Here is a 24,870-nt window from a genome sequence, read left to right as displayed (position 1 = left end):
AAAAATAAGATGGCAATAGTCACATGGATTTGTTTCTGTGTCCTTTATTATATTCCATTGGTCTACAAGTCTATTTCTGTGCCAGTATCATGCTGTTTCTGTTACCATGGTTATGTAGTACTGTGACACCCCCAGCATTATTCAAGTTCCTTTAGTTATTTCTGATTTGGTTTTTTGAGACAGGGTCTCACTATGCAGTTCAGACTGCCCTGGAATTCACTGTGTAGCCCAAGTTGGTCTCGAACTCACAGCAATCCTCCTGCCTCAGCCTTCCAAGTGCTGGGATTACAGGTGTGCACCACCACGCCTGGCAAGTTATTTCTGCTTTGTTTGGACTTCCATGTGAAATTTATAATTGTTTTTTCCTAGTTCTTTGGAGAAAGGTATTTGTATTTTGATTGGAATTATACTGAATCAGTAGGTCACTTTTGGTTATACGTCCATTTTAACAATATTAAATCTATTTTTCCCTGAACAAGAGAGGCCTTCTCATCTTCTAGTGTCTTCTTCAATTTCTTTCTTCAGTGTTCTGTTTTCATTGTAGAGGTCTTTTACCTTCTCAGTTGGGCTTATTCCTAGGGAATTTTTTGGTGTGTGTGTGTGGTGGGGAGTTGCTGTTGTTAATGTAATTGTTTTTCTGATTCTTTTCTCAATAAGTTCATTATTGGTATATAGGAAAGGTACTGCTTTCTGTAATATGACTTTGTACCGGATTTAAAGTCTTTTTTCATGGACTTTTCAAGGTTTTCTAAGTAAAGAGTCATATTACCTGCAAATAGGGTTAATGTGACTTCTTCCTTTCCTATGTGTATCCTTACTTCTTTCTCTTGTCTAATTGCTTTGGCTAAACTTTCAAGTACTATATTGAACAGATGTGGTGAAAACAGATACCCTTTTCTTGATCCTGACTATAGAAGGGATGCTTTCAGGTTTTTTCCTACTCCATGCAATGCTGGCTATTGATTTGTCACATACAGATTTCATTACAGTGGGGTAAGATCCTTTTATACTTTGTTTCTTCAGGACTTCCATCACAAAAGTGTGTTGAATTTTGTCACAAAGGCTTTTCTTACATTTATTGTAATGATTATGTGATCCTTTTCATCCTTGATTCTGTTTATGGGTTTATTACATTTACTGATTTACATATATGAATTCATCCTTTCATCCCTAGGATGAAACCAACTTGGTTACTTGGTCGTGGTGTATGCTCTGTTTAATATGTTGTTGAATTCTACTTGCAATAGTCTGATTGAGGATTTTTTTTCTTTCTATGCTCATAATGGATACTCGTCTGCAGTTCTCTCTTTTTTGGTGAAATGCTTATCCAGTTTGGATATAAGGGTGATACTAACTTTGTAGAATTACTTTGAATTAATTTGAAAGTATTTTCTAAGCATTACTCTTTCTGTTTCATGGAATAGTTTGAGAAACATTGATGTTAGTCCTTTTTTAGTCCTCTGAAAAAATTCAACACTTAATCCATCAAGTCCTGGAAGTTTCCTAATTGGAAGACTTTTTATTGATGCTTTTTTTACTTCCTAGGTTACGTTAATCCCTAAGTATTTAATTTTTCTTGTTATGGTTTGTGCTAGATGTGATAGGGCTTTTTCAGAGGCAGCTGAATCTACAGTGAGGATGGGATTAAGGGTGTGTGATTACTAAATCAGTACACTGATTGGTTTGGCACTGCCCTAATCCCAGTAGTCTGGATAAAAGGGGCAGAAAGACCCAATTAAGATCCCTTTTTGTTTTGTTTCACTCAGTCTGCCATGAACTGTTGCTCCTCTCCCATGTGCCACACTGCCTTGGAGCTAATTATGGACTGAAGCCTATACAAACTGTGAGCCAAGTAAACCTTTCCCCCTTTTAACTTTGGGAATAGGTATTTTGTCTCAGCAATGAGAAAAGATGCTATTGTGAATGGTAATGTTTTCCGCATTTTTTTTCTCAGTGGATTTACTGTTGGCATAGAGGACTACTATTGGTTATTGTGTTTATTTTGTATCCTGTTATTTGGTTAGTTTGAATAAGGGTTAATCATCTTGTTTATATTTTCAAAGAACCAATTTTTTGTTTCACTAATCCTTTGTATTGTTACGTTTCCATTTCATTAATTTCAGCTCTTATTTCCTTCTATTAGTTGTGGATTAGTTTGGTCTTTTTCTAGGACCTTGAGATGCATCATTAGGTTTGAGAACTCTAAGACTTTGAGAAATCTCAAGCACTTATACAGTCTTCCCTGCCTTAACTGTATCTATATTGTTTGATCCCACAGATTCTCATATGTTGTGTTTCCATTATGATTTGACTCAAGAAATTTTAAAATTTCTTCAATGACTCTCTGATCATTCAAAAGTATATTATTCAAGCTGGGCATGGTGGTGCATGCCTGTAATCCCAGCACTCAGGAGGCTGAGGCAGAAGGATCACCGTGAGTTTGAGACAAACATCGGCTACATAGTGAGTTCCATGTCAGTCTCAACTACATAGCTAGACCCTGTCTCAAAAAATTAAACCAAACCAAACCAAACAAACAAACAAAAAGTATATTAGTCAATCTGCACATGCAGTTTCTATGATTTATCTTATTGGTGATTTCTAGTTTCATCTGATAGGATCCATGAGATTACTTCAATTTTTTTGTATGTTACAACATGCCTTATGGCCTTAAATATCATTTATTTTAGAGAAAGTTGCACATGCTCCTGAAAAGAATGGGTATTCCACTGCTGTTGGATGGAACACTGTGTAGGTATCTGTTAAATCCATTTAATCTATAGTGTAAATTAACTCAGATATTTCCTTGTTGATTTTTTTGTCTGGGTGACTTATCTCTTTGTGAGAACAGGCTATTGATGTCGCTGACTGTTAATTATATATGGATCTGTGTGTCCTTTCCTGTAGTGTCTGTTTTATGAAATTGGGAGCACCAATATTCGCTGCATATATATTACAATCATTAAATCTCCTCAGTGGATTGTTCCCTTTACTAAAATGCAGAACCTTCTTCATCTATTTTGGCTAATTTTGAACTTGAAATCTCCTTTGTATGAGTATAGTTACTTCTCCTTGCTTTTAGATACCATTTGCATAAAAGACTGCTTTCCATCCTTTTACTCCATGTACTTCTCTGCTGGTGAGGTGAGTTTGTTATAGATAATATACTGTTGGATCTAGCTTTTAAATATAATCTGTTGTTCAACATATTTTAATTAGAGAATTGGGATTATTGAAAGGTATGTACTAATTGCTATTATTTTATTTTTCTTAAGCTGGATTCTTTCCTAATACTCATTTGTTAGTCTTTTCTTCCTTTTCTGTTTGCAGTGTTCCTCTAGGTATCTTCTGAAATGCTGCCTAAGTAGTCATGAATTCCTTTAGTTTCTACTTAGCTTGGAAGGTTATTTCTTCTTTAAAGGACAGTTTTGCTGGATATATAAATATAGATGGGCAGTTATTTCCTTGAGGATCTTGAAATATATTCTTTCGTGCCTTCCTGGCTTTTACAGTTTCTGCTGAGATATCTGCTGTTATTCATATCAGTTTGCCTTTGCAAATAAGTTAGTCTTCTTTTCTCTTACGGTTTTCAGCGTACTTTCTTTGTTCTACAATCTTGACATATTCACTATAGCATAATATGGAAAGGTTTTTTCCTGATTAAGTCTGTTTGTGGTTGTAAATGCCTCCTGTACCAGAATGTCCACATCTTTCTCAAAATTTGAAAAATTTCTATTATTTCATTGAATAGATTTTCCATGGCTTTAATTTATATTTCAAACTCCTATTATGGGCCAAACACTCTTAGCTTTGTCTTTTTAGTCATACCCCGGTGGTCTTGCATCATTCCTTCTGTACATTCTCTGTGACTTCTAAGCTCTGAAAACCTCAGACCTCATTGACAAAAGGATCCTATTGCTAATTATCCATTCCCTTATCTGTACTCCAGAGAGGGATATATTGCATGACTATACAAATAACACCTTGCCCAAACAGCAATTTCTCTGCTATTTGGTAGTCAAACCATACCTTCTCCAATGAAACATAAAAACTTTCCAAGTGTATCCTTCCATGGAAACCTTCAGCCTTAGGGGGCCACACACAGTTTCCTTATATCTAACAGCTACTCTTTATCACACTTAACAATTTTTGTTAAACTTCACCTCTTTGATCTACCATATAGTTTGTATCCTGATCCTGATAGGAATGGAAATACTACATCTACTTTGTCTCAAAATCTAAATCCATTAGTATTTCCACTTTTCCACTGACAATTACCACAAAAAGTCACCATTTTTTCTCTAACCTCAAAGCATTCTCATTCCCTACCATCTCTCTCATATACTCTTCTCAGAAATACCATTTTATGCCAGGGATTTAGCTCAGTGGTGTTGCTGCCTGCCTTGAAAGTGCAAGGTCCAGAGTTAGATCCCTGGTACCAAAAAAAAGAAAAAAACATTTTATTTGGCAAGAACATAGACAGGCTGTCTCCTTCCTATCAAACAGAAGATGAGTTCTTTCCCTAACATGTTAAGGCCCTCCATGACCTGGTTTCCCCTGGCATCATCTTGCTGGCTCGGCCCCACTGCTTCCTTCTCCATAGAATCATAGGGTATTCAGTTCTCACGAGGCCTAATCCCATCACTACATCTGTGTTCATCCTCCTGTCTTTCCCTTCTTTGCCCAATTATACTACAGGCTTCTGGGGCAGTTCAAAAAGCCTCTAGTCCACACATTCAGTAATTCTTCCTATAATTCTGTTATGTTTTCAACACATAATTAGCACATTATATTGTTTTAATTCTCTAAGTGAGAATACCCTCTATGGAGATACTCTTTCTCAATAATTTATGTGTCCATGATATACTACCCTAAACTGTAGTACCTTTGATTCTTATTTCTTATATAACTTCCCAGGCTTTTGCACAGTAGTATGCTCAAGGTTACATGATGGTAAAACCAGACTAAGTTAATTGGTCTTAATTCAAAGTAGCAGTTATACATACAACCATAGGTAATCCATGTAAAACATTTCCATGTAAAGAAAGGTACCCCTTCTTGCAGGCAGATGCAGCTTCACATCCATTTACATGGCTTGACAAATGGCAACCAGACAGGATTTCATCTTAATCCTATGCAAACATCCATGGAAGCTGAGTTTATCAAGAGTCAAATAGTATTACAAAAACTTTTGCAGCAGCCTCTGGAATTTAAGAATTTTATTCTACTATACATCACTCTAATTCCAGACAATGCCTCATCAACTGGTATTAAATTAGTTAAATGGCAGAGTTAAGGGTGTAGTAGCTATTGTGGTGGAATTTCTGTTCATAATATTAACTGATGATCTAACTCTATGCTAGATCCCTGAACTAAGTCCACAGATACAAAAGAATTGGTTAACCACCTGATTCATGATGATTATAGTACAGTGATAAGCTCTATATTTAGAAGAATGTTATTTCCCTAAAGTTATACTTACTGATAAACTTGTTTTGCATAGTCTCCAACAGAGCTTGGTGAGCATCTTCAGCTTGTAAAGCATGTGAACATTCTCTAGCCAGTATGGTACGCACAAGATGTTCTCCACATCCTAGAAGTTGAAAGAAACCAACAGTGGTTGAGGAAAGGCAGTGCTGAACACTCTGCTTGTCTCACTAGTATTAAAATACTTTGTGTGTCAGTTAGTAGCTATATGAAGGACAACTCAGTGATGGATGAAATGACTTCTATGAACCATCTGGTAATTTTAGTAATGAGATTTGGCAAAAACTGAAGAATCTCAAAAAACAATAAAAAGAAAGCCTTTTCTCATGGAGATAATTTCCATAATATAGGAATGCACAGTCTCTAGAAATTTCCTAAGGTTCTGTTTCATTCCTACCATTGGGCAACTAAAAGTAATCCTCTTATGTTTCTCATTTGGTTGTGTTCACTTGGCCTTAGTCTTCCAGACAATAAACGGCCATCCACAACCACCATCCATTTCCCCACTAGCAACCTACTTGCCTGGGTGCTGGGGAGATTTTAAGGAAGCCAAGGGACACAGTCTTTCGACCTAGTTTTAACCACAGTTTCACCATACATAAACAGTTATAGAGTGGTGCAATAAAAAATTGCATTTTTCTCACCTTCTACTAACTCACAGCATTCAGGGTAAAAACTCTAGTTCTAATGAAAAAGTGTATTTTAACCCAGAGGTAAACTTGAACCATTCAGATACACTAGGTAACGGCAGACATAGGAGCAGGATGAAGGGACTGGTGAATACTGCCTAAAATTCCACCACAGTTTCCATGTTAAAAGTAGAAACTATGTGCAAAAGTAGATACAAAGGAATTTTAAAGATTGATGAACTTTTTTTTCTCACTGAGTTTATTGGTACATTTTAGGTATACAGTACAGTTACATTCATCATTGGGATCTTGTACCTTTACATGACAGGTCTTGGTTCTCATTTTTTCCCCTTACCCCTGTCCTCCCTTCACCCCCTCCCTCCCTCTCCTATTTGCAAATACTTATTTTCATTTTTTCATTTTCTCATGTTTTGATTGATGAATATTAAGTAAAATTTTCTGAAGAAACAGCCTTCCTTTATCCTCAAAATACAAAACTTAAAAACAGGACTTTAAAGCAAAAATGAATGCCATTTATGAAATCAGTATCACTAAATAAAATATCAGCATCCTCTAGCCCAAACAAGAACAGCAGATATGCAAAACCTTTACAAAGATTCTCTCATTTAAAATGTTCTTCCTTTAAAAATTATTACTCTCAATAGTGTTATGTTATATATTTATAAAACTTAATTTTAAAAGTCACTTTATACTTTGCCATAAATAACAGGTAAGTGTAAATGCAAATATTTGTCAAGATCTAAACATCTCTGCATACATCTACATTTGAAAGAAGATCTAAGAGTAATTTAATATATAACTTTGTGGACAGGATTATAGGAATACCTATTTTGTTAATTTTTGCAATATTGTTTTTATAATCAGAAAAAGATAATAATATAAAGCTAACAGAAAAAAATGCTGTAACACTTACTATGTAAATGTTAAGCCAGGCATGGTGGCACATGCCTATAATCCAGCTGAGGCAGGAAGACTGCTATGAGTTCAAGGCCAGTTTGAAACTACTTGGTGAGACTCTGTCTCAAAAAAACAAAAACAAAACCCTCCCCAACGTTAATCCCCTTGTGCACATATTTGATATTGAATAGTTAAAAGTTATACTTTAGGACAATAATAATTCTTAGGAAATTAGGATAGCATCAGCTAAATAAATATCCAGAAGATTATGGATGCATATCTCAAGTCAGTTAATACCACATGAAGTTAACATTACATAAAAAACACAATGTGGGGCCGGGGATTTAGCTCAGTGGTTCTGCCGCCTGCCTCACAAATGCAAGGTCCTGAGTTCGATCCCCAGTACCAAAAAAACAAAAAACAAACAAACAAACAAAAAAACAATGTATGCCAGGGAGTTTTTTTTCCTGCATAATATGAGAATATATATGGTTTTCTCAATGATTGACTTTTACTAAGAAACTTAACATTATGAGTTATATTCCATGACGTATACACTACTATTAACATAAATGCCATGACATCAAAAGCTTGCTGTTGTACAAGTTCCAGTCAAAGAAAACTTGACTTCTGTGGTTTTAAGTAAAACCACAAAATTCCAGGTTTCTTAGAAAATGTTACCATAGAGTTGAAGTGTGACTCAAAGGCAAATAGTTCCATTCTCTATTTACAAATATTAGAAATAAATCTTTCATTGCATCCTCTTTTTGTCTTTATACAAGTTAAGAGCATGTTTCTGTTCTTAGACCTTAGCAGAAAACATGGATTATACATAGAATAACAACCTGAAAACAAACTTAGAGAAAAAGTAACTAATATCAAGTTCTGAAAGAATTTAGGAAGTGCACACTTGTCTGCCACCAATGAATGACAAGTGGACTAGAACATGGTGAACTCATAACTTTGTTTTTAAAAAGTCATCTTTAGAGGATGGTATAGAATCAATTCACTATTCTGAAAACTGATAAATGAAAGAAAACAATCAGTTATCTACCAATCTCTCCTTCCCCTGCCCATTTATTCAATGTTCTGTTATTGAGTTCTTATTCTGTTAGGACCCGACAACATAGTTAGAAGAGTTCTGCTGTATAGTGTCAGACTTCCCCCAAAGGTGTCAGACACTGCTAGGGCACTGAATGCTAGCACAACTGTCATTGTTTGACTGTGTATCCTATAGAACAAGTCCAGGTATTCAGATGAGAACCCTGGACTGAGCAGGAAAACCACACATCCCCACAGTCCCCTGAGAGACAGTCTCTATGGCCAGGTCATCTCTAGTCAATCACAACCCTCAGCCAAATCAATTCTCAATCCATACAGACAGGTAGATATACAGGTAAAAGAAATGGCTCAAAAAACTTTACACTAAAAGAAGGTGACAGGGCCCAGGATTTAGCTAAGTAGTTCTGCTGCCTGACTTGCAAGCACAAGGACCTGAGTTTGATCCCCAGTACCAAAAATAAAATAAAAGAAGGTGACTTCTAGCTACTTTCTCCAACTTAAAAATGCAACTTCGTGTTGAATACGTAATTTTTGATAGTCTCATACAGAAGTATTTATCAGGCATCATTAGCAACAATACGTGAAAAAAATCATTTGGTCTAAAAATTTTTATCTTAACTGAGGCTTTTTTTTTTTAAGTGGAGAAACCCATGATATATTTAATTGCTTGCAACAATCAAATTTTAATTTGTTTGAATAAAAGCAGATAATTTGGTTCAAATAAATATGTTGTCTGTAAAAGACAGTCTTATTATTTAAGAGCATATTTTACCTAAAGAATGATTGCTTCCCTAACGTAATATATCTATCATTCAGGCAAGCCATTTTTAGAATATCTTTTTGTAGATTTGTTTAGAAGCCAGAAAAAAAAAGCAAAATCCTATCGAAACTAGAAGAGTTCATAGAGCATCTTTATTTCTCCCTCATCTAGGTGTTTCCAACTAGCCATCATTTTTGTACTGAATACGTGGGACTACAATTACAAAAAGTTTCTGTATCTTCACTAACAGGGAAATCTGATTCCTGGGTCAAGCAGAAAGTTCTGTTTAGAATATGATAGCTTGACCAGGCATAGTGGCGCATGCCTATAATCCCAGAAAACTTGGGAGGCTAAGGCAGGAGAATTTGTGGCCAGCCTGGGCTATGCAGTGAATTCAAGGCCAGCCCGAACCACATAGCAAGGCTTTGTCTTTAAAAAAAAACAAAAAAGACAAAGACAAAGATGATAGCTTGTTCATACTATTCACTCAACGCACTCATTCATGCAACTGTTCTCTCTTCTCCTTGCATCTCTTTCCTCTGTCTCACACATACACAAACCTTCTTTAAGGTATATAAGATAAAGGTTAATATTACTTATAATGCAATCAGACTCACATTTCGTCACATTTGGGTGACTTTGAGACTTTTTAATTAAGACTTAGCTGCAAAACAGGAACCAGGCTACCAGCTACCCCATGGAGTAGTCAGGAAGATGAAAGGACACAATGTACATTAAGCATAGGACTGGTCACATCACAATGATCAAATAAATACTAGAACAAGGCTAATAACTGCCTTAATGAAAATCACTTTCTCTTATTTTCCCTTCTCTCTTCAGCATATTATCTGTATTTTCTTTCTGTTCAAATTAAGTCATTCCCAACTAGCCTGAATCATCAGTAAGAGACTAGAATTAAGGAGTTTATCCTTTAATATTTAATTCTGAATGTTATGCTTCAAAGGAAACTAAGCCCTCACTAAATATCAAATGACTACCTGGGTTAACCTCCCATTATCAACACAAAACTTAACACGATAAAGATTTCTCTTAGTCTAACAGGAAAAATTTTTAACTGTGGTTTTTCAGAAATTTTGGGTTATGCATGATTTTTGCTTATTTATTCTTTTTGCTATTCTCCAATTTCTATAATAAATGCCTATATTTTTTCTGCAACAAGCTTACTGCCTAACTTTAATATAATAGTCTTGCACTCAGAATACTTTCTGTAAAGGTAAGACTGAGAAGGGCATGGCAGGGTGTCTCCTAATGGGACTTAGTCCCCTCATTTCACCGCCCTGTATCTGAAGGGTGTGAGGGAACATCAACAGATGCCACTGGGCTTTACTTCACCTGCTGGTCACCACTCATTCGGTTTTCCTACTTCAGCTCTAATGACATATGGAGCCTTCAAATTCAGATCATTAAATACAGGTAACGTAGCACCTCGGAAAAACTACACAGTCAAATTATGTTTTGGTTCCAAATGGCAAAAATAACAAACTGAAAAGTTTTTGCAAAAAGGTTAGAGAACCAGAAAATATACCAACTCTTGTTTGACATTTAACTTAACTGACCATTTTCAAACTTTTAAATCTTTATCACATGTCATAATCACAGCAGTGGTGTTATAAGCCACACTATTACAAAATGAACATAAAAAGGCCCTTATGTGTCCAGACTTTAATGCAGTGTTGAAATGGTTAAGGACTATGCTGTAAATCCTCCACAGGACCTCAAAATGAGATTAGCATTTTTAAGTATAACTCATAATCTCAGAGGTTTTTGTGCTCCATGGCATGATTTATTTCTTCTATAAACCACTCCAACCTCAATTCTGATACAAAGAGCCCTCAGACAGGAAAAAAGTGAAGCTGCATTCACAGGAGAGACATAACCCACATTCCTAGGCAGCCTGGACACAAGAGCACAGGATCAGCAGCAACAAAAGCTCATATTCAGTCAGTACCACTGGCACCCCACACTTCTCCAAGGGTTACTGATGATTTTGAAGTATTTATGTCATCTTATAAATGCTGCCATTCACTCTCACTGTGGCTAGTGGGCATCTGAAAAATCTTTCAACACATCCCTTGTTAGAAGTCCACAGGGACAGATAAGTAATGAAGAAAGGCCTTTCCAAATTTAAAAGGAAACATTTGGTACTTCAGTTTCCAGTACTGCAACATCTCTTTTTCAACAAAAGAATTTATTACACAGTACGTCACCTTTTCCCTGTCAGAGGATTTACTGCCAATTTTGGAGTTGGGTTACTTCTGGTTTTCAAGCCTGTCTTGTGAAATTAAAGAGAGCGCTGCCTTAAAAGTGATAGAACACACATGATTCCAGTCTCCACAGTGTCCCCATGGTTATCAAACCTGGAACCTATTATGTACAAGAGGAAAACATAAAGACTTTTATAAAGAGATGGAATAAGTGGTGAAGAAGTCTAATCCAGTCAAGTCCAAAGGTTATAGCTCACCGACACACATTTTGTGCTTCTCAAACACATACTCAGTTCTCTCTAATCTATAACCATCATCACATTTTGGATATTTATAGTAATATATCAAAAGAACTCTCAATTTTCTATTTTTTCTTTGATAAATAATAGCCAAAAGAAAAACCAATTTTATAATTATCACCTAGAGATATAATCTCTTTAAAAATAGGATGTAATTAGCATATACTTTGGAATTTCATAATTACAGAGAAAATATTAGAAGTTATAATTTAACACAGAGCATAGTGCTAGGCATATATGAGGCATTATCCAAAAATACAGTAACTTTAAATTGTAAAAATTTATTACACATTGCCAACAATTACCTCCCTTGGAACACACTTAACCCATCATTCTGGCCACTTTCTGAAGCAGCTTTGTAAGTCATATTTTGTTGAGTATCTTTAGCTGGATGCCTCGATTTCCAGAAATCAATTCAAAACATTTACCTTTCACAGTCACTTTGACTTTAAGGAAGGGTCAGAAATCTCACAGAACCAGATTCCATTAACAGTGTAGACACACCATAATGTTTTTATAAGCCTGCCTTTCCACTGAATGGCACTTGCCAACTTGTTTGTTTGTTTGGTTGGTACCAGGGACCAAACTCAGGACCTTGCGCTTGCAAAGCAGGTGACGGAACCACTGAGCTAAATCCCCAGCCCTTCACCACATTTGTTATCATACCTCATAAAGATACTCATTAAAGAGGACTTCAAGAACTGCTTTAGAAAGTGGGCAGAAAGATGGGACAAGTATGTTCAAAGCAAGGAAGAGTATTTTGAGAGGCATCAATGGCAATGTGTCTTTTATTGTAAAAAATTTTTTAAATTTAAACACACTGTACATTTTAATCAGCTCTTGTAGAACCTGCAATGGGTTACTTATGATCTTAATGCCTAAGCTTCCTCACATGGAAAATTAAATTGCCTAGCATAAATGGTTAGAAATTCCTCAAAGGCAAAATATCTGTACTTGTGAGTACTTTTAGAACTAGAATAACTTTCTGGTTAGAATTTAGTTAATAGCTTATGCAATGCTCATACTGCTTATGAGAAAACTCTTTTCTAGAAATTGATAATTAATGAAAGTATGTTTACATTAAATTCAACTAGAGAACTTAACCTTTTAAAAGGGAAGAGAAAGTCACTGACTCATTGATTCACTATCAATACTGTATATCTTGAGCTTTCACAAACACCTCATTAAGACTTTAATTAAGCAAATCATTTCACTAATTCACTTGTGAAGAATGTATTATCATCTCTATTTGACAAATAAGAAAAGTGAAATGTGTAATCCCAGAATTCAGGAGGCTGAGGCAGGAAGATTGCTGTGAGTTCAAGACCAGCCTGGGCTACATAGTGAGTTCCAGGTCAGTCTCAACTACATAGTGATACCCTGTCTCAAAAAACAAAAAAAAAAGAAAGGAAAAGTGAAATGCAAGAGCCAAAATTCTAGTCTGTCTTGTAACTCCAAGTAATGAACAAACTTATAATTTGTTCCACAACTGACACAACTGTTACAGTGCCATGATATGAATAAAGGAGATATAAAGAAAACCCGAAAACCTTGAAGATCTGACTCCATAATAAAGATCAAAGTAAAAATTATAAGTAAAGAAGTTCTGATAATAACACTTATACTTCACAGAGACCCCAACTATTAACTACAGATTTCAAGAAACTCTATGCCACTAGAAATATTCCAAATAAGCAACACTAATATTTGAGATTTCTTTTGCCTCAAACCCATGGTGTGAATTTCAACAGCACCCCCCAAAAAAACAAACCAAAATAAAACAAACAAAAAATCCAAGATACAGTTATAAATGTCTACAAATACGTAGGCATAAGTATTTTGCTATACAAATTGTCTATCTATGTGGCAGAGACCCACAAATAAAAAGAATGTAAGCATATACCATAAATTTAACGTATAACTATTAAACCAGTCACATATATTAAACATTTAATTAATAATTTTCTTAATGACCTAAAATTTAAAAATGATCTATGGGAGTGATTTGAATGGCCGTGGCCTCTTTTAAAACCAAATAAGGAAACTTAAGCTGATGTTATTACTCAATAAATCCCTCTGTAAAGAGACAACATAAGTAATTTCATCTTTTTTTTTTTAGGTAAAATTATTTTGTTATTCAGGACAGTATAGACTTCATGGATTTATTTGAAAATGTTTAGGTCTAATACAAAAATTCAAAGACTTATTCTTTGTTTAAGAATAAATTCTATTCTTTCTGGGGGAAAAAAAAAGCCTTTTTTAAACTAATTCATCATTTTTTTTCTTTTTGGTACCAGGGATCAAACTCGGGACCTTGCGCTTTCAAGGCAGGTGGCAGAACCACTGAGCTAAATCCCTGGTCAATTCATAAGTGTTAAAACCATAATCAAAGTTTTAAAAACAATATTCAGTATTTAGAGTACAATAGAAATAAGTCAAATTCTGTTACTAGTTATTCTTTATACTTTTTTTAAATTCAACACAGAATATAGGATGGATTTGAGGATGAAGAAAGACAAAAATATAAAATAGAAGGGAAAATGGTAATCATATTAATTTATCTAGATCAGAATTTAAGGAATACCAGTGAAACAATGATCCAAAAGTTGCCTTACCACCAAGTAGGAGGACAAACATACAACCAGATAAAAGTAAGACTAAAGAAAAGAACACAGACCATCTGAAATGGGATATATTATGCAAGGCAAACAGACAATTTTATTAATTTTGCATTCTTATATGAGAATCAAAAGATAAGATTTAAAAAAAGATAATAGGAAGGAAGATCTTTCTCAAAGGGGAAAGAGATCAGGAGGTGAAGGGAAGCGAGAGGAAGGAGATGAAAAAAATAAATTAGGATGTTCTATGTACATGTACCTGCTTCACACAGGAATGGAAACACTGTGTGCTGCAAACATGTACCCCCCTAAAAAGGGAGGGAATCAAGAGATGAAGGGAGGGAGGGAAGAAAAAAGGAACTAAGACATGTTATGCACATGTACTAAACTCATAAAGAATGTAAACATTATGTTCTACAAACACATATGAATAAATAAAAAGCTCAAATTTTTTAAATGTTGGCATTTTTTGAGCTTCTCATTTGCTAATATTATTAAAGAATAAAAGAATGAAATACATGTATTACTTTTAAAATTGTAGCCTAGAAATATATTTACAATTTTAATCTAAACTACTTAATCTCTCCCAGATTGTAAAAAGGGCATATCTTTCCCTAAAATTTTCCCTAAAGTTTCCGGAAATTCACAGAATACTCTATAAAAATTCTAGACTTCATAGGGTCCCAAAAAACCCAAATTAAGAACCCATGTAGCAATAATTTTATTTAAAAATATATAGCATATGGTTTTAAATTAACAAGCTAAGTTTTTACTTTGATTTTCAATAAAAAGCTACTGGGGACATGTACTTTGTGTGACAAAAATATCAGTGATAGTATCATCAACAAGACACCAATGTGAAAATTCTGAAATTATATTATCATGTAAGAATCAGATTATTTCCTGAGGACTTAAGAGTAGATAAGAGATAGCAAGTTAAAGGAACAGTGAATTTGATTTGGTCATAAGAAATTACCCAAACTGAAAATAATAAAAAGAATAAATAAATAAAAACAGAGTACCCCATTTCTAAAGAACACACAGAATGCCTATGATGGAAGTCTCAGATGAAAAAGAACGAGGAAAAGAGATGATGATAAAATGAGAATTGTCCAAAGTTAACAATTCAATAACCCAAGCTAGCTCAGCAAAGCCCAAGGATAAACATGAAATTATAATACCAACAAACATTATGGACAACACACAGGGAAGGTGAGATGTATTAAACACAAGGAAATAACTATAAACATTTTTTATCAGAAACAATACAACCAAAAAGACAATGTAATGGAAAGAAAAAGACATTTCTAGATAACTAAAGAAAAAAAAAAGAAACAGAATTCTTTATGCAGAGAAAATACCTTTTAAAAGTTCAGGGAAAAGATAATATTTCAAATACATAAAGTTCAGAAGTGTATTAGTCAGCTTTTTGTCACTGGGACACATATGTGACACCCACAACTTAAAAGAAGAGAGATTTAATGCAGTTCACTCAAATTTCAGAGGGTTCAGTCCTTGGTCATTTGGGTCAGGGAAGATACATCATGTTGATGCAAAGCTGCTTAGTTTATGGTGGCCAGAAAGTAGAGGAGAAAAACAGCACCAGAAAGAAGGTGAGAGGAACCAGACATGGATCCCAAGGTTACACCTCCATGACCTATCCAGCAGCAGTGCTTTACTAATCACCCGGGCTGCTCCAAAACAATAAAGTTGACAAACCACCTCAATCATCAGAAGATTCATCACCAGCAGACTTCAACTACAAAAATATGGAGAAAGCATTCTTCAGACTAAAGGGAAACAATACAAGGGAGAAGCCTGAGCTCTTTCTTTTAGAAGAAAGTGTACCAGAAAGGGGAACCAATGGGTCCAAACTGAAGGCCAGGAAAGATAAAGATTGTATTCAGGAGTATGTGAATACTGGTGTGTATGTGTATATTCAAAGTGTATATGTGTATATGTGTATATGTGTATATGTGTATGGGTATATTCAAAGTGCTAGGAGGGGGAAAAAAACACACACACAGCCAAAAATATTTTACATATCAGAGCTACCCTTCAGAAAAGAGACAGAATACTTGGAATGTAGAACACTTACTTAGAACACGTAAAGCTCGAGGTCCAATCAACACTACAGGAGAAAAAGTACAAGAGAAAAATGAAGAAGAGATAATGATTTTTCTAGAAAAATTAAGATCTGAAGTAGTACATCACCACTAGGCTTGCCTTACAGGAAACGCTAAAAGAGAGTTCTTCAAACTTCAATAAATAGATAGTGATCAGTAAAATAAAAATAGATCAAAACATAAAACTCACAGGCAAAAGTGTAGTCAACCTCAAAATAATTAATATTTGTACACAAATCACTTAGAAGGCTAGCATAAAGATTAAAGGGCAAAATATTAAAAATGTCTGTAACATTTTCTTAATGTATATAACAATATAAAAAGATGTAAATTGTGACATCAAAACATAAAGTGTAGGGATAAAAATGTACAGCTTTCATTTACAACTAGTTACTATTAGCTTACAATAGATTATTATAAGATGTTTTGTGCCTACTTCATGGGAACTAAAAAGCAAAAACCTACAGTAGGGCCTAGAATTTAGCTCAGTGGTGCTGCCATCTGCCTCCTAAGTGCAAGATCCTGAGTTCTATACCCGGTACCAAAAAAAAACTTATAGTAAATACAAAAGGAAATAGTGTATACCACTATAAAAATCATCAAATCACAAAGAAATATAACAACGGGACAGGGATTTAGCTCAGTGGTTCTGCTGCCTGCCTTGCAAGCACGAGGTCCCAAGTTCAATCCCTGGTACCAAAAAAAAAAAAAAAAAAAAAAAAACTACAAAGAAATACAGGAAAAGGGGCAATCTACTTTCTGGTCCCCCTTCTGCTCCTCTTAGACAGAGGCTTTCTTTCCCTCAATAAAATTTTCCTACTCTTAACCTCCATTGTTCTGAGAATTCATTATTTGATTTTAGAGAACACAAACTTACATTTTGGATATCTAGCAGGTTTGGGAGTTACACAATCTTCACCCTATATCATTTTGGAGGTCTTCCATCAAGATTATTGGTCTGAGTTCTCTTGTATTTAATTCAAGGCACTTCCTCCTTTGTCACTGCCAAATTCCAAGCAGTCATACAAATGGAACCAATGACAAATGTGCTAGGCTTCTTTTACTTGGATCCACCAGATCGACCTTGTAAACAGTTCATAACTTCTAACTATACAACTTCTTTGTGGGCTATAGTCATAGCAGTCCTGCTGACCATATAATCTGGCCAGTGCATTCTTAATTGTTTCTTTGGCTTTGTCTCCCCAGACTTAAAAGCTATGCAGCTGCCAAGATGACAGTGCCTGATACCTATTAGGCCTTTAGATAGACCCAAGAAGGACCCTCTTCAGCTGGAAGTAGCCAGAGCTGCCTTCGCCCTCTGCTCCCTCACAGCAGTTAGGGGTACTTCTTCAGTGGGGGGAATATTGCAGATAGGTAAGTTAATTAGATATCTGTAGGCAGTTAGACAGGGCCGCCCTCAAGGAGCCACACAGCAAGGAGACAACAAAGAGGTCAATCAAGACACATTCACTGAAGGCCAGAATTGTAAAAGGAGAGAAACTACTATGTGCTTCCCTTGTGCTTCCCCGGGGATAAAGAGCAGTGACTGATATTCTAAATAGGCATCAATCACATGGGTGAGGGGACCAAGGTCTTAACCCAGCCTTTCCAGGAAATGTCCCTGACTCCCACCCTTACTGAAAACCCTTGTACACGTGCTATGTTACTTGCTCCCCCAGATGACCCCCATTTAATCAATATTACCTGGGTGACTACTTGTAATCTTACTGTTGGTCATGGTTTTGACCCACCTCGTGCCCACCTTGTAAATTACCACTGGGTCTTATAGTTTTGTTCCACTTTGTACCCTCCTCACCACATGGCTTCGCTGTAGAAAACATCTTTGAGAAGTGGGGTGAGAAGTGGGCAACCCACTTTGTGGTCCCCCTTCTGACTTACACAGAAGCTTTCTTTCCCTCAATAAAATTTTCCTACTCTTAAAAAAAGAAAGAAAGAAATATAGCAAGATAGGGAGAAAACAACAAAGGATCTGAAAAGATAATTGAAAATAACATTACATCCTTAACTATCAATAATTACTTTATATGAACACACACTAGATAGATTCTCCAATCAAAAGGGAATAGTGGAAGACAGAAAAGGTAGAGCCAACTATAAGCCAAAGATTCAGGAGGCTGAGGCAGGAGTTTGCGGCCAGTCTGGGCTACATAATGAGATCTTGTCTTTAAAAAAAAAAAAAAGCAATAATGACAAAATGGATTTAGAAAATAAAAACTATATTCTGCCTAAAAGATATTCACTGAAGTTTCAAGGGTACACATATATTGAAAATAAAGATATGAAAAAAGATATGCTATGTAAATGGAAAACCAGAAGAAGGCAAGGATACCTATACTTAGACAAAACAGAATAAATCTAAAAATGTAATGAGACAAAGAAGGTCAATTCATCAAGAAGATATAATCATTATAAATATATATGTACTCAATATAATGCCTAAATATATAAAACAAATATTAATAGATTTGATGGGAAAAATAGACAGCAATACAACTTTAATAAAAGAATTCAATATCCCACCTTCAACAATGATCATCAAGACAGAAAACATTGGACCTGAACTATACTTTAGACCAAATCAATCTGACACAGACACAATATTTCATCCAACAACAGCAAAATACAGATACTTCTCAAACCCATGTAGAACATTCTTCAAGAAAGATCATATGCAAAAAGGGCTGGGGATTTAGCTCAGTGGTTCCACTGCCTGCCTTGCAAGTGCAAGGGCCCGAGTTCGATCCCCCCCTACTCCCTCCCCTGCAAAAAAAGAAAAGAAAGATCAAATGCTAAGTCAGGCTCAACTTTAAAAAATTTTTAAGAAGATTAAAAGATCAACCACCCTTTCTAACTACAATTGTATGAAACTAGAAATCAATAAGCCAACTAGATAACTTACAAATACATGGAAATAAAATAAAATGCTTTTGAACAAGCAATGAGTCAAAGAATAAATTTTTAAAAATCTTAAATGACCTTGCCACAAACAAAAATAGAAACACAACACACTAACACTTATGGAATGCAGCAAAAGCAGTCCTTTAAGGGAAGTTTATAGCAGTAAATATATACAAAGAGAGCAAGGGAGGGGAGGAGAAGAAGCGGGGACGGTAGGGAAGAGGAGAGAGGAGAGGAGAAAAAAAGATCTCAACCTAACTCTATATGTCAAGATACTGGGGGGGGGCCTCAAAGTTAATAGAAAGAAAAAAATGACAGGAAAAACAAATGAAATTGAAGCTTGAAAAACAAGAAAAAAATCGATGGACTTGAGTTTTTGTAAAACATAAAATTGATTTTACAAAGCCAACATTGTGATTATATCACGTAAGGACACTGCAAGAAAGAAAAATTCAGGGCAACATCCCTAATGAACATAGATGCAAAATCCTGAACAAAATACTACCAAATCAAATTGAAAAGAAAATTAAATGGGATCAATCACCAAGATCAAGTGGTATTTATCCCTGCAATACAAAGATGATTTACATGTGAATCTACAAATGTGATTCACCATCTTAAGAGAATGGCAAAATCATCTCAATAGATGCAAAAAAATCAACTGACAAGATTTAACACACTTTCCCAATAAAATCTCCCAACAAATTAAGTACAGAAAGAATGTACAACAATACAATAAAGGCCATATCTGGTAAACTCACAGCTAATGTCATATTCAATGGTGAAAACTTTTCCTTTACGATCAGGAAAATTAAGAATGCCCTCTCTCATTGCACCCCTATTCAAACAGTACTGGGAAGTCCAAGCCAGGATGATTCGGCAAGGAAATAAAATAAAAGGCATCTAAATCAGAAAGAAAAAAGTAAAACTGTTTCCTGATGATCTCATATGTAACAAAGATACTAAAATATTCTGCCCCCCCAAAATATTACAGTAAAAAATTTCAGTAAAGTTTCAGGATACAAAGTACACAAAAATCACTTGTGTTTCTATGTACTAACACAAATTGCCTGAAAAAAGAATTAGAAAATAGTTTTAATAGTATCAAAGGGAATAAAATACCTAGGAATAAATGTGACTAAGGAGACAAGTACAGAGAAAACTATTAAACACTGATGAAAGTAAAGACAAAGATAAATCCATGTTTTTGGGTGGGAAGAATTAATGTTCTCAAAACATCTATTCTACTCAAAGTAGTCTACAAATCCAATGCAATCTCTATTAAATCTGAATGTCATTTTTCAAAGAAACAGAAAAATAAACGCTAAAATACATATGAAACAAAAATGGCTAATTCTGGGAAGATGGCAGAGTGGTAAAGAGCAGAGAAACAGCCTCTCTGAGATCTGCTGTCCAGACACTGGAATATGGCAATGTGAGGAAGAGAAGAAGAAGGGATGTGTGTCTCCCCAGCAAGGATCTGAAGCCAGAATTGAAGCCCATAGGGAGAGTGAACAGACAAACTTCAATGCAGAATAAAGAGGTAGCAAGCTGCACTTTCTCTTTGAGCCCTGGCTCATTGCTTGGCGAGCACAGCTTCAATCTTCACATGCATGGTGACTAATGGCCACCCCAGAGACCTACACAGAGAAACACAACAGTGGAACAGAGCAGTGACACAGTGGACTGCAGTGGCTGGTGAGTTCATTGGGTTCAGATATCCCCCAAGAGAGGGTGACTGTCAGGAAGCCATCTTGAAGAGAGGCCAAATGAACTCAGAACTCAAAGCAGCTGTAGGCTGGCTCCATCTAGTAGCTCCCAGTGTCAGGGTGAGGTTGGAACTGAGTTCAAGTCAGGAGGAAGTCAAGGAGCTGAGTTCAGGCCAGCGGGGTGGCACACAGAGTACTGCAGGCTGAACAAATCAAGTTGCAGCCTAACAGCCAGAAAAAGGACTGAACTTCAGTAAAACTAAAGATGCAGTCTTGCTGGGATTCTGCCATAAATCTACAGCTGGCTTTCTAGGGTTAATCAACACAGATCTAGTTTGCCCCGTCTGTCTACCAGTGACAGCAGAGACACACCCTGAAACAGACATTATTTTTTCTTTTTTATTGATTACTCTTATTTTTATATTAGTGTGAATATTGTTTCTAATTTCTTTGTTGGTGTTCTGTTCTGTTCTCATTTTTATTTCTTCCTTCTCTCCCTCCTATCTTCTTCTTCACGAGTTTCCCAAAGTTTGCATAATCTTCCTTTTCCTCCAGCCTTGCTTCTAATCTCTTTCTTTTCATTTGTTTCTATATCTTTTCCTCCAACCCTTTTTAAAGTTTCTCCCCTGAGGGTAAAATTGCCATATTGGGGGCATATTTACTGTAGATAATTTTCTGGCTTTAGATTTTGTTATAAAATCACAAATATAGTTCTTATGGTTAAAGGTAGCAAATTAATAGTTATTACGGTTTCTCATATTTTAGGCTGTGTTTGATGCTGCTATTGCTGATTGTACTACTTTAGCCAAAGTGACATCACTTTTTTTTTTTTTTAACCAGAATTTGAACTCGGGACCTTGCATTTCTGTGGCAGGCATGGTGCCGCTGAGATAAATCCCCAGTCCAACATAACTGTTCTAATCAGTTGTTCTTCCTGGTATGCCAAGACTGAGACTGCCTAAGGTTCATAAACAATACTATAGGCATGTGCCAAAGAACCAGGGGCTAGGCCAAATAGGCAGCAACTTCTCATCTACACTAAACTGAAAAGGTAGGATCTTGCAACACACTCAAAATCCAAAATCCAGGTCCACCTGGAAGATATCTCTAAGAAGTAGTCATTTCCTAAGGGCTCCAAATACCAGCAATCAAGCTACCTGCCATAAGCAATTTATAAGCATCAACTCAAGAATTCATTTTTTTTTAAAAAATAGAAGATGAGAAGACATGGAAGTAAGATGCAACCCCAGGCTTCTAGTTCACCAAAGGCAAACTCAGGAACCATTGAGGTGGAACAATTCAAAAGCCATCCACCTGGACTCTCTGAAGTGGTAACTAACAGCAGAAATAACAAAGCAGATGAATGATGATCCAAAATGACTAATTAGCTAAGCAATCTTGAGCAAGAAGGACAAAGCTATAGGCATCACAATTCCTAATTTCAAATTATATTACAAAACTATAGTAATAAAAAAGTATGGCACTGGCATTAAAAAAACAGACCAGTAAAATAGAATGTCTAGAAATAAATTCATAAATTCATAAATTCATAAAAAAAATGTTTCCTTTTTTGTTGAGACAAATTCTCACTATAAGACATAGACTGGTCTCAAACTTATGGGCTCAAGAATTCTCCTGGCTTAGCCACCCAAGTAGCTACAGGCCATATGCTACCACTATCAGTAATCAACTAATCTTTGACAAGGTCACCAATATACAAAATGGAAAAAAGGATATACTTTCTTTTGATAATTAGACTGGAAAATTAGATATAGATATATTACAAATAAAATTGGATCCTTATACAGAAAAAAACTCAAAATAAAGATTTAAACAAAAGATCTAAAATTTTAACAGTACAGGAAGAAAGTATAGGAGTACATTACAAAACCCTATTTTTTTGATATAACAAAAAAAAGCACAGGTAACAAAAAGGGAGTGGGAGTACATTAAATTACAATATTTCTGCACAAAAAAGGGAAAAATCACAAAGTGTAAAGCAGGCATTCCCCAAATCCCATGCCAGTCCCTTACTTGCTAGGAGCCCGGCCTTATAACAAAGTGAGTGGGAGGCAAGCAAGCAGAGTTTAATCTGTGCTTATAGCCACTCCTCATCTCTTGAATTAGTGCTTGAGCTCTGTCTCCTGTCTAATCAGCAGCCACATTAGAGTCTCATAGGAATATAAACTCTACAGTGAATTATGTATGCCAGGGTTGCTTGCTCATTAGAAGAATCCAGTGACTGATGATCTAAAGTAGAGCTGGGTTGGTGATGGTGGAGCTAGGGAGGATGCAAATCTTGATGTAGAGAGACCATACAAAATCAACTGCTTGCAGACTTGGATTAAAACCCTATCAGGGAGGGACAAGAGACAATTAAGCTGCATCTGGTGACTGGCTTTATATTAGCAAGTGAGTTGAAGAAAATTTAAAAGTATAGCAGTATCTGGTGGCAGGCTTTAAGTCAGAATCTGACATTTATTTTAGTCCACGTGTGGTCTATTATTTTATTTACCACGGCCATCTGCATCTCTTTCCTGCATTGTGTACTCGTCTTTGTCACGGTTTGTGATAAACTCAAAAGCTAGCCTAAGCCAAAATGAGTAAAAAACAAGTGTCACTAGGGAGCTTCTTTGAAAAGGGGGAAGACTCAATGATGAGATAGCAGACTCTAACACTGCCAATAAATAAAAGAAAGCTGGATTTAAAAGAAAATACCAAGAGTCCTACTTAAAGTACAGTTGCTTTGTAACAGGTGATTTACATTCTCCAAGTCTGCTTTGTATAATGGTGGTAAACTACTGTCCAATGAAGCCATGAACACTTCACAACTGCATCATCCCATGGAGACCTAGCACACTGCATTAACAGAAAAGTCTTTTGGAGTTTTTCAAAAGGAAAAAACATAACCACAGAAAACAAAAGCAATTATTGAGGACCACCACTTTACTAAATGTGTCTGTACTGAAAATATCATTCTCAGTGCCTAAGCACATTGCTAAAGCATAAGACAACCTTTACTGTTGATTCTATTTTCAGTTAAGGACATTTATGGTGAACTTTTAGGAGACTACAGTTCAAAAGATAGTATATTCATCTTTCAGCTAGCACCATAACTAGACAAACAGATAAACAGCAGAGGATACTGAGGCACAATTATTAATGAGGATTAGTAAGTCACTGTTGTATGCATGAAACTACTGATGTTGACAAGGCAACAGTGCTTGTTTAATGTGATATATATTTTTAGGACAATGGGTATAATATGCGCACTCTAGTTGCCAAGCAACACCATAGCTGCAGAACTATGCACTGACATGGTAGATACAATGACTGGGCAGTTTCCTGGTTTCAGTTCTCTTGTCAAAGAAGTAACTTCAGAATGTGAATTTATGTACTGTGTCATCCATAGAAAAATGCTACGTAGCCAAAAAACATCACCTGAAATTAACACTTTACAGGATGTGATTAAAACTGTCAACCACACTAAAGTACATGCCCTTAACTCAACATCTGTTCACACAGGTCTATCCTGAGATGGATGCAGAGCACACACAGCTTCTCTAGAAGTGAGATGGCTTTCTAAAAGGTGATGATTGATCAGAGTTTTTGAGTTATACGAAACACTCCAGAGACTTCTTTTAGAAAAACAGTCATTACTACCAGCACATTTCAGTGATGGACGGAATGGGTAGTAAAACATGGCTATTCATATTCAACCTGCCTCAATGAACTCAGTCTGTCACTTCAGGAGAGAATAACTGATCAAGGTGGCAGACAAAGTGCCTGTGTTTGGCTCTGCATGGTGGCACATGCCTGTAATCCCAGCACTTTTGAGGGTGAGGCAGAAGGATCACTGTGAGATCAAGGCCAACCTGCGTTAGAGAGTTCATGGCCACTCTGCCCTGCACAGCAGACCCTGTCCCACCCCGCTGCCCCCCCCCAAAAAAAACAAAGGGGCTGCATTCAAAGTCAAACTGGAATCATGGGGGCAAGGAGTGAACAATGAAATTTTTAATAGACTTAGCCGGGATTTTAGCTCAGTGGTTCCACCCTCTCCTTGCAAGCACAAGGTCCTAAGTTCGATCCCCAGCACCAAAAAAAAAAAAAAAAAAAAG

The 24,870-nt window shown here is 35.9% G+C and overlaps 1 protein-coding gene across 1 annotated transcript in view; it reads right to left on the bottom strand.

Moving 5' to 3' along the window:
• The window catches only part of Tasp1 (taspase 1), a 226,943-nt gene that overhangs the window by 87,636 nt on the left and 114,437 nt on the right, over positions 1 to 24,870 (bottom strand). Inside the window, exon 11 of the mRNA XM_010634096.2 lies at positions 5,483 to 5,593. Coding sequence (XP_010632398.1) covers positions 5,483 to 5,593 — 111 coding nt within the window. The remainder of the gene's footprint in view (positions 1 to 5,482; positions 5,594 to 24,870) is intronic.

This window comes from Fukomys damarensis, unplaced genomic scaffold (genome assembly GCF_012274545.1).
Source record: "Fukomys damarensis isolate Sample0158 unplaced genomic scaffold, DMR_v1.0_HiC HiC_scaffold_7, whole genome shotgun sequence".
Classification (NCBI taxonomy): domain Eukaryota; kingdom Metazoa; phylum Chordata; class Mammalia; order Rodentia; family Bathyergidae; genus Fukomys; species Fukomys damarensis.
The sequence above is the reverse complement of the archived record's forward strand: the minus strand, read 5'-3'. Positions and strand labels throughout refer to the sequence as shown.